The following is a 14504-nucleotide window of genomic DNA, read 5'->3' on the forward strand; positions in this document are numbered from 1 at the left end:
TGTGTTTAAATGTTTCTCGGAATATTGCCAACAGTAATATAATTAGAAAAATATGCAGTTCTCATTTTTAAATATTATGTAATAATGAAATTATCGAATGTAAATATATTTATCCTAACCTCAAAAAGGAATACTTGCTTTTTGTGTTCTAGATAAATTTATCGATGGCAGTGAAATTATGTAACGTTTATACAATGCACCTAAAAACTGCCGCGCGTCAAAAACAGACATTGTTAATATTTTTATTATAAACAATATAAACGGAGAGTCACGCACAGTTTGAACGAGCAAACATTAATTTTGAAAAAATACTGTAACGAAGAAGTCTCTTTTGTGCCAGAAGTATTCAAAGCATAGCCTATCACTATCTTCACACAAGATAAGCAATGACGAGTTAATCTAGTCGCACGTTCATTGGTTCACTACTACGGTATGAAATTAACTAATAAAATGGAACCAGTAGTACCAATAACATTTTGTATCTATCACTGGATATTTAAAACCTCTATTTAATTAATTAAACCAATTACAATCAACCTGCTGCTTGCAGCAATTAATTGAACTGCTCACCAAATGGTATTATTATATAGGTTTATATATAATTTCTATACACCAAAGTTAATTGAAGTAGACCAATAGGTATTTAAATCTTAAGAAGTTTCAGGTTTGCAGTTTTCGTATTTTTATATATTAGGTGGACCGGAAAGTAATGTCGTTTCTGCGCATGTCACTATTTGATTGTCATTTGTCAGCTCATTGTGTACATTAAAGTCGTAGCAAAGACATTCTGAGGTTATAGTGACTTGTTTAGTTGTAAATAATTAAATTTAAAATTTTTCTTTACAATTTTGGGTGAAATGGCCAGCCAAATACCAGAAGAGGTACATATCCGGCAGTGCATGCTTTTTGAGTTTCGCAAGGGTAGTAACACAATAGTTGCTACCAAAAACATTTGCGATGTTTATCCAAATGCATTAGACGTTCGTAAATGCCGAAGGTGGTTTTCCAAGTTCAAATCCGGTAATTTTGATCTTTCCGACTCGTATCGATCAGGAAGACCAACAACGTTAGACAATGACGTGTTAAGTGCGGAAGTGGAAGCAAATCTGTGTCAGACAATGGAGGAATTGTCAGTCTTAACCAACCTTGGTCGACCATCCAAGAACATTTGCAGCAGATTGGGAAAGTAAGCAGAGCAGGTGTTTGGGTCCCGCATAATCTGTCTGAAGAGAACAAGGCTAACCGATCCACCACATGCAACTTATTGCTTCAACGGCACAATACAGAAGCGTTTTTTGATCGCTTGATCACCGGAGATGAAAAGTGGGTTCTTTATGATAATCCAAAACGCAAAAGGCAGGCTAAGCCAGGTTTACACCCCAAAAAGGCCCTTTTGTGTGTTTGGTGGAGTATTCGCGGCGTTGTTCATTTTGAAGTGCTGAAACCTGGACAGACTGTGAATGCAGACCTTTACTGTGAACAATTAGATCGTGTAAATAAATCTTTAATTAAAAAGTGGCCAGCAATTGTCAACAGAAAAGGCGTTATTCTGCAACACGATAATGCAAGACCGCACTGCGCAAGACGAACCTTGGCAAAAATTAATGAATTGGGGTGGGAGGTACTGCCTCACCCACCATACTCGCCCGATGTTGCACCATCGGATTTCCATTTATTCCGATCGCTTCAACACTTTCTAAGTGGCAAAAGATTTGCAAATTTGGATGATATTCAAAATGCCATCTCTGTATATTTTGCTTAAAAACCAATTGATTTTTATCGATCCGGCATTGAAAATTTGCACACTAGATGGCAAAAGGTTGTTGATAATGAGGGTGATTATATCATTGATTAAAAATAAAAACTCGTTAAAAATTTATGTGTTTGAATTTAATGTAAGGAAACGACATTACTTTCCGGTCCCCCTAATATGTAAAAATAGTATGATTAAAAATGGTTCAATGTATAAAATCACACTTATATGATTAAAATATAACTCTTAAATAAAAAATAGTTTTATAATTTGATATTTTGAATAAAAAAAAAAGAAAGTATGCAAATATGCATTCTTTTATTAGAAAATGTTGCTCTTTATTATTAATAATAGTTACATTGCTTACTATAAATTCTTGCAAATTTTAAAAATAAATTCACTGATATTTTATACAATATTTCATTCATACACTCGTACAATATTATATTAACAATTTACATACATTATAAAAATAAATATTATTCAATTTCATCCCAGTCACAGAAATTAAAATCATTTTCACTGAATTCCATTAACTGTTTAACTTCATCTGATGTAGAAGAATTATTTTCTAATAATCTGTTCTCTCTTGCATTTTCATTACTTTGTACTATTTTTCCATCAATCGCACAGTGGTATTCTGTACTGTTTATAAATGAATGTAACGTCTTTTGCTTTGTATTTAATGCATGTTTTGTAATATTTATGTCTTGAAGAGAGAAATTTTGATCGAATCCAACTTCATTTAACACGTTTAGCTTTTTTTGGATTAATGGCCACAAATAGTCATCTGCTGTTTGTTTTGCAACTAAATATTGAATAACCACATTATCATCTTGACCAATTCTATGTACTCTATCCTCTGCCTGGCACAGTATCTGTAAAAATATATTTATAAAATGAGATTATAGTTCACCCAATTAACGTCTTAAAGAATAAGGTAAATATTATGTACTCCAGGATTCCAAAAGAGTTCTGCGAAAACTACAAGTTGTGCAGCTGTTAATGTAATTCCAGAACCTGCTGCTGTAATTGATAGAACTGCTACTAAATAATCATCACAGTCTTGAAACTTATCAACTTGATATTTTCTACATTCAGGATTTGTTTTTCCATCAATTCTGATATACCTGAAGTATACATATTATAATCTAATAAATGAATACATATTACGCTTATAATTACTATATGCAGAAATAATACAATTACTTTATATTCATGGATTCTACAAGTTTACAAATGGCATCTAGGACATTGCGATGATGGGCGAAAACGAGAAACTTTTGTTTCTCTTCTAATAGTTTTAAGATATAATCGCTAAAACATCATTAATATAAATGTTAAAAAAATTATTATTATTTGCAATACAATTTTTTAAACAAAAATAGAACATACCATATAGCTTTTTGCTTAGCAATACTGGATTCATTATAATACTCCAAAAGAGCATTGTGTCTTTCTATACTATTTAAAACTTTTCGTTCCAATTTCTTGGATGTAAGTACCATTTCTTTAGTAGTAGATTTTATTAAATCTGGATTTAATATAATGATTTCCCTAAAATTTAAAGAAAAAATAAGTATAAACATTTATGATTACACACACTAAAATAAGTGAACGTAGAATACATTTATTTCTCACCTAATTTTTGCTGGTAATTCATTCAATACATCAGTTTTCAGTCTTCGAATCACACAAGTACGTTTTAATAAAAATTGCAATTCTTGCATATTTGATGATCCTGAAAAATTCCACCCAAATGAAGATTTTTCTCCTGCACAGTATCGAATTCCATATTCTTGGTACCTATATACAAGTAACTTTTAATCTTTCTGTATTTATGTACATATATCATGTGTAACAAATATTTTACATTACCCCATAAAATGTGGCATTATAAGATTTATTTGAGTATATAGTTCTATAGGCCTTGACAAAGCAGGTGTTCCAGAAAGTAAAACAACATGTCGTGCTTGTGAAACTATACAATGTGCAGCCTTATATCTAGCAGTTTTCTGACTCTTTAAGATATGTGATTCATCCTACAGATTTCATTATTCAAACAAAGTTAAGCAATTTAAAGGAATCAAAAGTTTCATTTAAAAATAATAAATTTTACTATGATATGTACCAGAATAACAAAGCCAAATGTTTGATGTTCGAATGCATCCACGGATCGTACTAATTGATCATAAGATGTGATAACAATCTTATTATCATTACCAAAGTCTTTTATACTTGTAAAATGATGAATATAATGTGTGGGGATAGATGGCAAGAATTTATATATTGCTTCTGACCATTGATACCTAAATACAAAAAGTTAAACTTACTGCATACACTCAAAAAATTAATGCATATATTTTGAAATATTTTTACAAGGAATGCTTTTTCACGGAACCTGACTGAGGATGGCACAACAATAAGAAGAGGCCAATTACATTTGTAGTAATGTGCAATACCCAATGCTTGAATAGTTTTCCCCAAACCCATATCATCAGCAATCATACAGCGACCAATTTTAGATATTCCATAACTAAAAAATGCAAAGACATGTATGTTCTAATGTATGAGAAAAAAATATACAAATATTAATGGACAATTGAAATTACCAAATTCCTTCACGTTGAAAGGGCATTAATTGGTTCAATAAATGAGGATCAATATTTGATAAATCAATGTTTGCAACTGTTTTATTTGAGACATCATTTTTCCTAAATATCTAAAAAAATCAATTTGAAACATTGAAACTTATTGATAATAGTTTTTAATGATATTTACATATAATACCTGAAGAATTTTCATCGGTAGTCCTACTATTTGTACATCAGACTTGAAATGAATCATTTTTTCCATTAAACTTTCATAATCCCTTAAATGAAAACTCCAATTTTTAGATTTTATATCTAATTTAAGAAAATAATGTAAATGTTATTAATTTTACCTAATGTTTTTCAATATTACATATTAAATTAGGTATGAATTAATAATAAATATTACCATATAATTTGCTTGGAATTTTCTTGAATGTTTCAATAAGAGGAAGGAAATAAGATGACTCCACCACAAACCTTTCATCATTTATCATGTAACATTTTCCTGTTATGCGTGATTTTTGTCCAAAAAAAGCTTTTGATTCAATGGGATTGAAACGTTCCTTTTGATTTTTGAATTTTGTATTACTTTTGATGGAATTTCTTCCAAAATTTCCATGTCCTAAAGGCTTAGTTACATTTGATAATTTTTTTTCATTATTTATAATATTAGCAGATGAAATATTATTTTGTAACTTTGCAGAATTAGATGATAAATGAGTTTTTATTTGAGCTTCTTTTTTACGTTGCAAAGCTAATAGACGCTTTTGTTCTATTTCATCCTGAGAATAACTCATACCTGTGATTCAAAAATATAACATTAAAATATTCAATAATTCTTAATATAAACATCTATATTATGACACAAAAATTATATTCTAGCTATCAAATTTAAAATAGAAAACAAAATTTAAAAACGTAATTCTTTCTTCTATAGGCATCATAATTTAAAATCAGATAATTGTGTAATAAATAGCTTTTATATTTATATATACAAACCTGATATATACAAACACTTTTCTTTTCGTAAAATACTATATAATACTAAAAATATAAATTAAGACTGACAATTTTCTCATTGCTCAACTGCTTTTTTATGGTGAGTCAATATTTCTTCAATAATATAAGCAATTATTACAATTTGTAATACATTATTGCGTATCGTCTACCTTGTGTACGATTTACGTCTAGGGAAAACAGCTTTTAAAGAGACAAGTTTTAAGATCCTACTATACTATAGTTTTGCCATGTTTCATGGATTATATATTCGCGCACTTTCCAGTAACTTTTAAGCTTTATGTGATTGGTTCTGAAATGGTGAATCTATTCACAAGTAATGCATGCATTTGTATTCTTCAAAATTTAATTAAGATCTCCACAGTTGTGGATCATGTATTTTCACATTTTAATTTCTACCTTTGTGAAGTTCTCTTACAATAAAAGATCGGTGTTTGGAAAACGCCTTGAAAGTATCCGTGTCTGACATTACATAGTACACGAAACTTTTATGTACCCGTGAATTTTATCGTGGATTTTTTAAGTGATTTTAGTTTTAACAGATTATAATATTCTTTGAAGTTCAAATGTTTCATAGTAGTATATATGCATGATCCAAGTAGCTCTCTTCTTTTTTTGGTAGTGATCTGAGTTACTGATTTTCAATGAATCAATGTTGAGTCCTGAACTATCTATCATGTCAACTTCAAAGGAGTCTGTGGAAGAAACACAGATATTACGTACGTATTCTATGTAAATACAAAACAATTACTAACTTGAAATGAAATCATTAGTTTGCAATATTTTAGCTGACGATCATGAATTCGTCGTTCCAAAGAAATCGATTAAAGTGCCGGCTGATATGGCAATTTGGGAAAAATCTGAAGCGTATTTTGTAAGAATTTTTATCTAGTATATTTGTTTAAATTAAGTATTATTATTTCATGTTTGCAAACAGACATGAAAGCTTTAGTATACCAAAATTGTGCAGAACTCATTTTGTAGGAATATTTGGGATTTATATTGGCCTTAAATAAATCTGTCCAAGGAAAAGCTTTAAACATTGAATGTTCACAAAACCCTGTGGTAGGTAATGTTGTTAGAATGCTTAATGAATTTGATGAATGGATAACACAAATACCTCCAACTGAACAACCTCAACGTTTTGGTAATAAGTCATTTAGGATATGGCACGAACGACTCCAACAGGTAAATAGATTGCATTTGTATACATTTTTCAAAATTTAATGATTTACAATATTTCAGAATGGAGTGGAAGAATTACAAAAAGTATTACCACCAGAATTGCATAGAGCAGTTCCAGAAATAGTTCAATATTTGTGTGAAAGTTTTGGTAATCCTACACGTATTGATTATGGTACAGGTCATGAAATGGCATTTCTTATGTTTCTATGCTGTATGTTTAAAATTGGTGCTTTTAAACAAGATGACAAAGTTGCTGTAGTTCTGAAAATATTTAATAGGTAGTACAGTTTGTATATAATATATAACACTTAATTGTTTACATGTATATATATATATATATTAAAATGGTTTTCATTTTTGGAAGATACCTTGAATTAGTACGCAGATTACAATTAATTTATCGAATGGAACCAGCAGGCAGTCATGGTGTTTGGAGCTTAGATGATTACCAATTCGTTCCTTTCATATGGGGAAGTGCTCAATTAATTGGTAGAATTTTTTAAATTTCTGTATTTTTATTTATATTGTACTAATAGATTTGATGGAAACATACTTGTATAAAACACTAAACGTTTCAGGGCATCCTCGCTTAGAACCTCGTCACTTTGTCGAGCCAGATATTGTTGAATCATATAGCAAGCAATACATGTTTCTTGGCAGTATTGAATTCATTTCAAAAGTTTGTATACATATATACAATATACATACTCACATAGATGATTTTATTAGATTCTTTTATACTTTAATAAAAATTACTTCAGGTAAAGATTGGTCCATTTTCTGAACATTCAAATCAATTGTGGAATGTTAGCGCAGTTTCATCATGGGCAAAAGTGAATAATGGTCTTATCAAAATGTACAAAGCTGAGGTAATAATTCATAATTTCTAATAAATACAAGTTTCATTCTTATAAAGTAATATAAATATTATTCATTTTGATTGACAGGTTCTAGCAAAATTTCCTGTCATTCAACATGTTTTATTTGGCTCCTTGTTATCAATAAAACCAGCATCACCTGCACCTGTTGGAAGAGGACCTTGTCAAAGTCAGCCTACACGACTACCACCGCCACCTAAATAACAATATTCTACAAATATACTTCATATTTGTTTATGTAGATTGTAACAAAAATTCAATATTTATAATAAAATTGTACATTACAATTATATATTATTTATTATTCTGTTAGAGTTTAAAGTGGTATTTTTTCAACAGTTTACTGAATATATTATTTGAATATATGAAACTTTACTTATCTATAATTTACAACTTGTATAACAAAAAATTGAAAATTACAGAAGTGACTTATGATATATTGTGATGTAAATTTTCTAAAATTAGTTTATGTAGAAAATAGTTGCAATTTTCATTGTAAACAGAATTGTAATATTAAGAATTATATGTAACATAATTAATACTTCTTCACTTTGGTTAAATTAAAATTTTCTAAATACATTCAACTAATTTATTAATTTATATCCAATTATAAATTCTTTCATAATATCTTAACAGTATCCCAATCAAAAATTGTGTGAATATCTACTATTTATTTGTATACAAATACATTTCTACCAATGAAAGACTTACTGTAAACATTAGTTCAGAAAGACAGATTTTTTGCGAATATTTGTAGACAGATCAAGAATAATCAAGTCAACGTACATAAATACACAAAATATATTAATTACAAAAAAAATTTTATTTATTATTCTGTATTGTGATTAAATAAATAATACTCTAATTCTTATTATATTTAAAAGACCAAAATGTATCAAAAATATGTTACAGTAATACTACTGTTTTTACTGCTAATATCTGTTACAAATTCTGAAAAATCAAGTGGTTTGTACATAGACAATGGACTTGATCAAACCATTTTACACCAAGTTACAAGTCACAAACAAAAACGAGAAATAGAGCATAAGTTGCTAAATATTCTTGAATTACCTGAAAAACCAAAGAGAATTGGACGCAAAGCTTTGTTAGTGAAAAGATCAGCGCCTAAATTTTTATTGAATATTTATAAAAATATTTTGACTGATGATAATCACAAATCAATTCAGGACAAATATAAAAAAATGGAAGAATTCAATTTAAGCAGTCACGATATTAATATTATTGATCAGAGTGATCTAATAATGACTTTTGGTGCTCATAATCCACATGCAGGCAATGCATCTAAAATTAATCGTGGTAAAAGAATCTGGTTTGATGTATCAGAAGTACCACGAGGAGAACATATTATTGCAGCTGAATTACGATTGTATCAAAAGTTGAATAGAAGTTTTGGTTTTAATAAAACTTACATAATAGCATTATATAGGGTGACACGAAAAAAAGATGAAGGGCGAATTAAACATTATATAAATTCAGCTAATACTATAATAGATAAGGAAGGTTGGATAACTGTAAATATTAGTGCCGCCCTTGAACATTGGGTTAAATATCCAAAAGAAAATCGTGGTTTATTTTTAGCAATACATCATGCTGATTACACAGGACACATAATGAGACCAGATGATATAGGAATTGTAGGTGTTTTAGGAATTCCAGATAAACAACCATTTATGGTTGGCTTTTTTAAAAGTTCTGGCAACCGTAACAAGCGTGAGTTAATGTATAGACAGCAAGAAAGTACCAAAAAGAAAAAACATAATTTTAGTAGTACAAACATTCAAAATAACCCTTACGCTGATCTCGTTCGAAGAAAAGGAAACACCTGTAATATTAAAACCTTATACATAAACTTTAAAGATCTTCAATGGCAAGATTGGATCATAGCTCCAGAAGGATATGATGCCTATTATTGCAGTGGAGAATGCAATTTTCCACTAAATATTCATATGAATGCAACTAATCATGCTATTGTACAAACACTGGTACATCTTATGAAACCAAATAAAGTACCAAAACCTTGTTGTGCGCCTACAAAATTATCATCGATATCAGTCCTTTATTTTCTTGATGACAGTAATGTTGTATTAAAAAAGTACAAAAATATGGTTATTAATAATTGTGGCTGCCATTAAATTGCATAATTAATATTTTTGTTAGTAAAAAGTGTGTAATTATTATTTTAGAAAATTAACTTTTTTTAGACATTTTACAGAACAGACAAGAATCATTTTATTAGATTTGCTTATTGACTTGAACAAATGGTAATTTAACTTATACAGTATTTTAACATTTTAATATTATTAAATCAAAGAAGTAAATGCACTAACATTTTAATAAATGAAAGGATGGATACTGTTCTTGAAAAATATTTATTTTATATATAACATTTGTAATAAACTATTATGACAATAATAACATATATCTAAAAATATTCTTAAATTATATCACACTGTATGGTCTTCTATGTCTTTTAATAAAACTGCAAAGTCATAACACTTAAATCGATACCTAACATACTTAAAGCATAGAATGTTTCATTCCTTGTATAACAATCCTATTTGATATTAGATCAGCAATTTCCTTAGATTTTAAATTTAATTCCGTAAGAATTTCTGTTGTATGCTCACCAGGTTCAGGATTTCTTTGATGTCCTTTAGACTTTCCAGAAGAACGAGATAAATGAGGAGCAGGTTTTGGAATTAATACATCATCTTCCACGGTTGTAAATGTATTTCTTTCTTTGTTGTGCGCATGAAGTGCAACATCCTTTAAATTTAAAACAGGTGTTACACAAGCATCTGTGCCATCAAATATAGCACACCACTCAGCCTTAGTTTTTTGTCTGAATATCTTTTCTAATTTTGCACGGTTTTCCTCAAATGTATCAAATTGTGGCATTTCATCTATTGAAAGGCCAAGTTTTTCTAAAAATATCTCATAGAATTGTGGTTCCAGTGCTCCAACACACATATACTCTTTATCTTTTGTTTCATAAGTATCATAAAAATGTGCTCCTGTATCTAATCTATTGAAAATGAAAAAAGAGATGTTGTTTAATTAATTAGATTTAAAAAAGTGTATATGATTTTAGTCTGAAAACACTTACATATTTTTACCACGTGGGTTTCCCCATAATCCAGGTACATTTTGCGATCTAAATAACCAACTGCCTAAATAAGCTGATCCATCTACCATTGCTGTATCCACTATTTGACCAATATTGCTCTTACTACGTTCAAATAATGCTAATATTATTCCAAAAGCACACATTAATCCACCACCACCAAAATCAGCAGCTAAATTAACTGGTGGTACTGGTTTTTGATTGTAACGGCCACATAAAGATAATAAACCTAAATATTATATAAATTGTACAAATAAAATATAAAATACAATAGCTCTAATCACTGCTAAAGGTATTATAAGCTTGTATTACCAGATAAACCTAAATAATTAATATCATGGCCAGCCATATTTGCATAAGGTCCCTTCTGGCCATATCCTGTTAATCTAGCATAAATTAGTCTTTTATTTGTTTTCATAAGATTCTCTGGTGCCAATTTGATTTTTTCCATCACACCTATTAAATTAACATCATTTTTTTCATTTCAATTTGAAAAAACTCTTATGAATAAATCTTTATAAATTGATACATTATGAATTATTAATTATAATATTATCATTAAAAAATACAAACCAGGTCTATATGGATCAATAAGAACATCACTTTCATTGCTTAATTTTTTAAATATTTCAATACCCTTCACAGTTTTTAAATTCAATGCAATTGATCTCTTTCCATGTCCAAGAGAATCACGGACACCATGAGATGTATTAATCTATACAACATAAAAATATAAAATTACATCCAATGTATCCATGTACTGTAAAATGTGATATTTATGATATTTAAGTAAAATATATATTACCATTATTATTATTAAATTAACTTGTATTTAAAATACAAAACAAATTTTAATTTTTTTGTTCTTTCATCAATGAACGATGCATTATAAATAATTTTTTGTTAATACAAACAATTTTAACAGGAACAATTACAATTTAATTAAAATCTTGTAATAATAATATTAGAACATGTATTAAATTAAACAAAAGAATAACATTATTTTCCTTATACCTTATCCACTTTAATAACTGATGCACCAAATTCTGCTAATATCATCCCACAAAAGGGGCCCGGTGCAAGTCCAGCTAATTCTAACACTCTTATCCCTTTTAGAGGCATATTTATGATAAAAACATAAAGATACGTGAATAAATAGCATGCAATGAGTTTACATCTTTTAAATTAATGGTTAAATATTCATTTTCATTTGAAAATAGGACTTTAAACAAGTTGCACGTATGGATTATCAAACATATATTCTAAAGTTTGAATAACATTCATCAAGTGTTTTGACCACATAACACTAAAAACATTGCTAAGAAAAAAAAAGAAATAAGATTTAGTCATTTTTCCCTCATTTGCCATAAATTCGTGTTACCAAGTGAACAGTTTAGAAACTTTTGTCAAATATAGTTACTTTAAGCTTGATATTAAAGTTCCTAGTAAAAGTATGTTAAGAATGTTGGTAATATCGGCACTTGCGGCGTGAGAAAATAAATATTGTGTTGTAACCTATAACAAAGTAAATTTAATATTTTATCAACAAATTCAGTTATATTATCATCAAAATGAATCCAACAGAACCTACTAGTACCGAGACTTTAAGGTAACTTAAATTTAAAAGGATGCAGTAATGGTATCAGAGAATTTTCTTTGTGATTACATTTAGTGATTTGCCGTCCACGATTTATAAAATTTATCTTTATGACAATAAATAACGAGTTTGCTTTTTAAAATAAGGAACATTCTGTAAAAGTAATTTTATCGCAATTTTAATTCGATTTTGCAATACTTTTTGTTGGTCATCAATAAGTTAAATACGATTTATACTTTATATATTACTAAATGCATTTGTTTTACAACTTTAATAAAAGAAAAGAGAATCGTGTTTTTCTAATATGACAGTCAATGTGGTATGTAATATTGTATTTAAATATATCAGGTGTTCTATTTTCATTAACAATTAAGATATTTTTGTAATATACAGAAATAATAATTTAGATGTTTTAATTGCATAAAGTTTACAATATATTATATATTTACAGTTCCAAAATGAAAGATGTCATCGATGTCTTAGCTATGCAACGGGAAAAGCGAAATACTTTACAAAAGAGTATTACAATTGACTATACCAAAAGTACTGATAGTTTTACAGTTTCAAGATTCATATTTGAGTGTGGTAAGTTATTGGGTTATTATATTTTGTATTAATGAAATTGCATCATGAAATTTTATATTAAACATTTGAATAATTGTAGGTTTAAAAGTAGAAGCTCATCCATTAAGTATTGCCACGGCTGCAACTTTATATCATAGGTTTATAAAAGAGGCTGCTCCAGGAGGTTATGATAATTATGTAAATAATTTATTAATATTATTTATTAAAATTGTGCAATTTTTATAATTAATATTCATATATATCTACATATGTTTTAGTTAATCGCTGCCACTTGCCTTTATTTAGCAGAAAAGGTAAAGGATGATGATCTCAAAATAAGAGACATAATGAATGTGTCTTATAGTACTTTACATAGAGGTTCTCAACCATTAGAATTAGGAGATCTCTATTGGAGTATGAGAGATGCAATTGTTCAAGCAGAACTTTTAATAATGCGTATGCTAAAGTTTCAAGTAACTCCTGTACATCCACACAAAGTAACAATTTAATTCCTACAATGTGTATATGAATAGTCTGACTTTTAATAATTGTATTCATGTAAAATATTAAAATTTTATCATTTTAGTACATGTTACATTACCTACGATCTTTGCAAGCATGGTTTGGAGAAGAGGAATGGTCAAAGTATCCTGTTGCAAAGACTAGTATGGCACTTCTGCAAGATTTTCATCATTCCCCTGCTATACTTGATTACCCACCAAATTTAGTAGCAATTGCTTGTATTAATTTATCACTACAGATTTATGGTGTGGTTGTGCCATTAATGGATGAATGTGATCAACAGCCTTGGTTTAATGTAAGAATTAAAAATCCTAACAAAATTTATGATTTGTGAATTACTCAAAAATCGGAATTATAAAACGTTGGTTGCTTTTAGGTTTTTTGTAAAGATTTAACAAGAGATAAGCTTTGGGAAATAATGGAAAAGGTTATGGCAGCATACGACGAAGAACCAGAAACTAGGGATAACTGATGCATTTTAGTCCATTCTTAATGTATAAAACATTCAGATTCATTGTATATTAACACACTTCTGGCATTCTTCTCATAAAAACTGATAACATCAGAGTACAAAAATAAATCAAGATCATCTTTAAAATACAATATTCTTGTTCCTGTATTTTGTACTTGTTTCATACCACTGATGTTTTCTTTAAATTAATAAACTTTTCAATATTCATTTTACCTATTGCTTCCTCAATATATCTTTGTATCATAAAGTAAAACGAAAATATGTATTAATAAAAGTTAGTTCTAATAAATGGAATTCATTTAAATTTCTAAAGAATGTTTTAAATTTAAATACACTTTATGTCAAAATGTATAAGACATATATAATACTGTAAGACTATAAAATGTACATTAAATTTATTTTTTGTATGGGTACAAAATCATATATTTACTAACTTTGTTTTTTTTCATTTGTTTAAACATTGGTGTAATTGATTCGGTGTCTTAAGTGTATCAATGCGGTATTCATTTATATTATAATTTTACAAAAGAAATGTTGAATATTAATAACGTGAACACCCTGTATACGAAATTTCGATTAATTTTTAACAGGCGTTGGGCAACGACCAATATCATATAAATTTATAAAAATATAATTAATAGCACTTGTTATTTAAAAGAATATCCATTGTGAAAATCATTAATTGATCAAGTTTACTAATAATATTTATATTAATGTAATTGATTACGTGATAAACACTGCGTTTCAATAAAGTTCAAGTCTGATATGTGTGAAGTT

The 14504-nt window shown here is 28.4% G+C and overlaps 5 protein-coding genes and 1 pseudogene across 6 annotated transcripts in view; 3 read left to right on the forward strand and 3 right to left on the reverse strand.

Annotated features, from left to right (window-relative positions):
- The window catches only part of Miga (mitoguardin), a 29498-nt gene extending 29146 nt beyond the window's left edge, over window positions 1-352 (reverse strand). Inside the window, exon 1 of the mRNA XM_076327726.1 lies at window positions 139-352. Coding sequence (XP_076183841.1) covers window positions 139-231 — 93 coding nt within the window. The 5' untranslated portion in view covers window positions 232-352. The remainder of the gene's footprint in view (window positions 1-138) is intronic.
- A 1727-nt stretch (window positions 353-2079) lies between these two features.
- On the reverse strand, window positions 2080-5991 carry Marcal1 (SWI/SNF-related matrix-associated actin-dependent regulator of chromatin subfamily A-like protein 1). The gene is made up of 12 exons (XM_076304556.1): window positions 5347-5991; window positions 4754-5146; window positions 4544-4659; window positions 4366-4475; window positions 4155-4289; window positions 3885-4062; window positions 3632-3795; window positions 3395-3559; window positions 3149-3310; window positions 2963-3070; window positions 2709-2883; window positions 2080-2631 (listed from the first exon to the last, which is right to left on the reverse strand). The coding sequence occupies exons 2-12, from the start codon at window positions 5142-5144 to the stop codon at window positions 2233-2235; spliced, it is 2103 nt and encodes a 700-aa protein (XP_076160671.1). The 5' UTR covers window positions 5145-5146; window positions 5347-5991; the 3' UTR covers window positions 2080-2232.
- LOC143143392 (serine/threonine-protein phosphatase 2A activator) lies at window positions 5656-7820 on the forward strand. The gene is made up of 8 exons (XM_076304558.1): window positions 5656-6083; window positions 6138-6238; window positions 6349-6552; window positions 6610-6827; window positions 6914-7038; window positions 7128-7228; window positions 7311-7418; window positions 7497-7820. The coding sequence occupies exons 1-8, from the start codon at window positions 6017-6019 to the stop codon at window positions 7629-7631; spliced, it is 1059 nt and encodes a 352-aa protein (XP_076160673.1). The 5' UTR covers window positions 5656-6016; the 3' UTR covers window positions 7632-7820.
- Window positions 7792-9580, forward strand: LOC143154869 (protein 60A pseudogene; annotated as a pseudogene).
- Window positions 9581-9798: 218 nt separating this feature from the next.
- Amacr (Alpha-methylacyl-CoA racemase) lies at window positions 9799-11930 on the reverse strand. Of its 2 annotated transcripts, none has more exons than XM_076327969.1 (5): window positions 11587-11930; window positions 11146-11287; window positions 10885-11028; window positions 10555-10801; window positions 9799-10473 (listed from the first exon to the last, which is right to left on the reverse strand). In XM_076327969.1, exons 1-5 carry the CDS (start codon window positions 11692-11694, stop codon window positions 9966-9968), a joined length of 1149 nt encoding a protein of 382 aa, XP_076184084.1. In that variant the 5' UTR covers window positions 11695-11930; the 3' UTR covers window positions 9799-9965. The 2 variants fall into 2 exon arrangements, with proteins under 2 accessions (XP_076184084.1, XP_076184085.1); XM_076327970.1 differs by lacking the exon at window positions 11587-11930 and adding an exon at window positions 11378-11495.
- Window positions 11931-12044: 114 nt separating this feature from the next.
- On the forward strand, window positions 12045-13995 carry Koko (cyclin Q). The gene is made up of 6 exons (XM_076304096.1): window positions 12045-12181; window positions 12621-12754; window positions 12834-12931; window positions 13012-13230; window positions 13320-13550; window positions 13632-13995. The coding sequence occupies exons 1-6, from the start codon at window positions 12144-12146 to the stop codon at window positions 13725-13727; spliced, it is 816 nt and encodes a 271-aa protein (XP_076160211.1). The 5' UTR covers window positions 12045-12143; the 3' UTR covers window positions 13728-13995.
- Window positions 13996-14504: the final 509 nt, after the last annotated feature.

This window comes from Ptiloglossa arizonensis, chromosome 2, assembly GCF_051014685.1.
Source record: "Ptiloglossa arizonensis isolate GNS036 chromosome 2, iyPtiAriz1_principal, whole genome shotgun sequence".
NCBI lineage: Eukaryota > Metazoa > Arthropoda > Insecta > Hymenoptera > Colletidae > Ptiloglossa > Ptiloglossa arizonensis.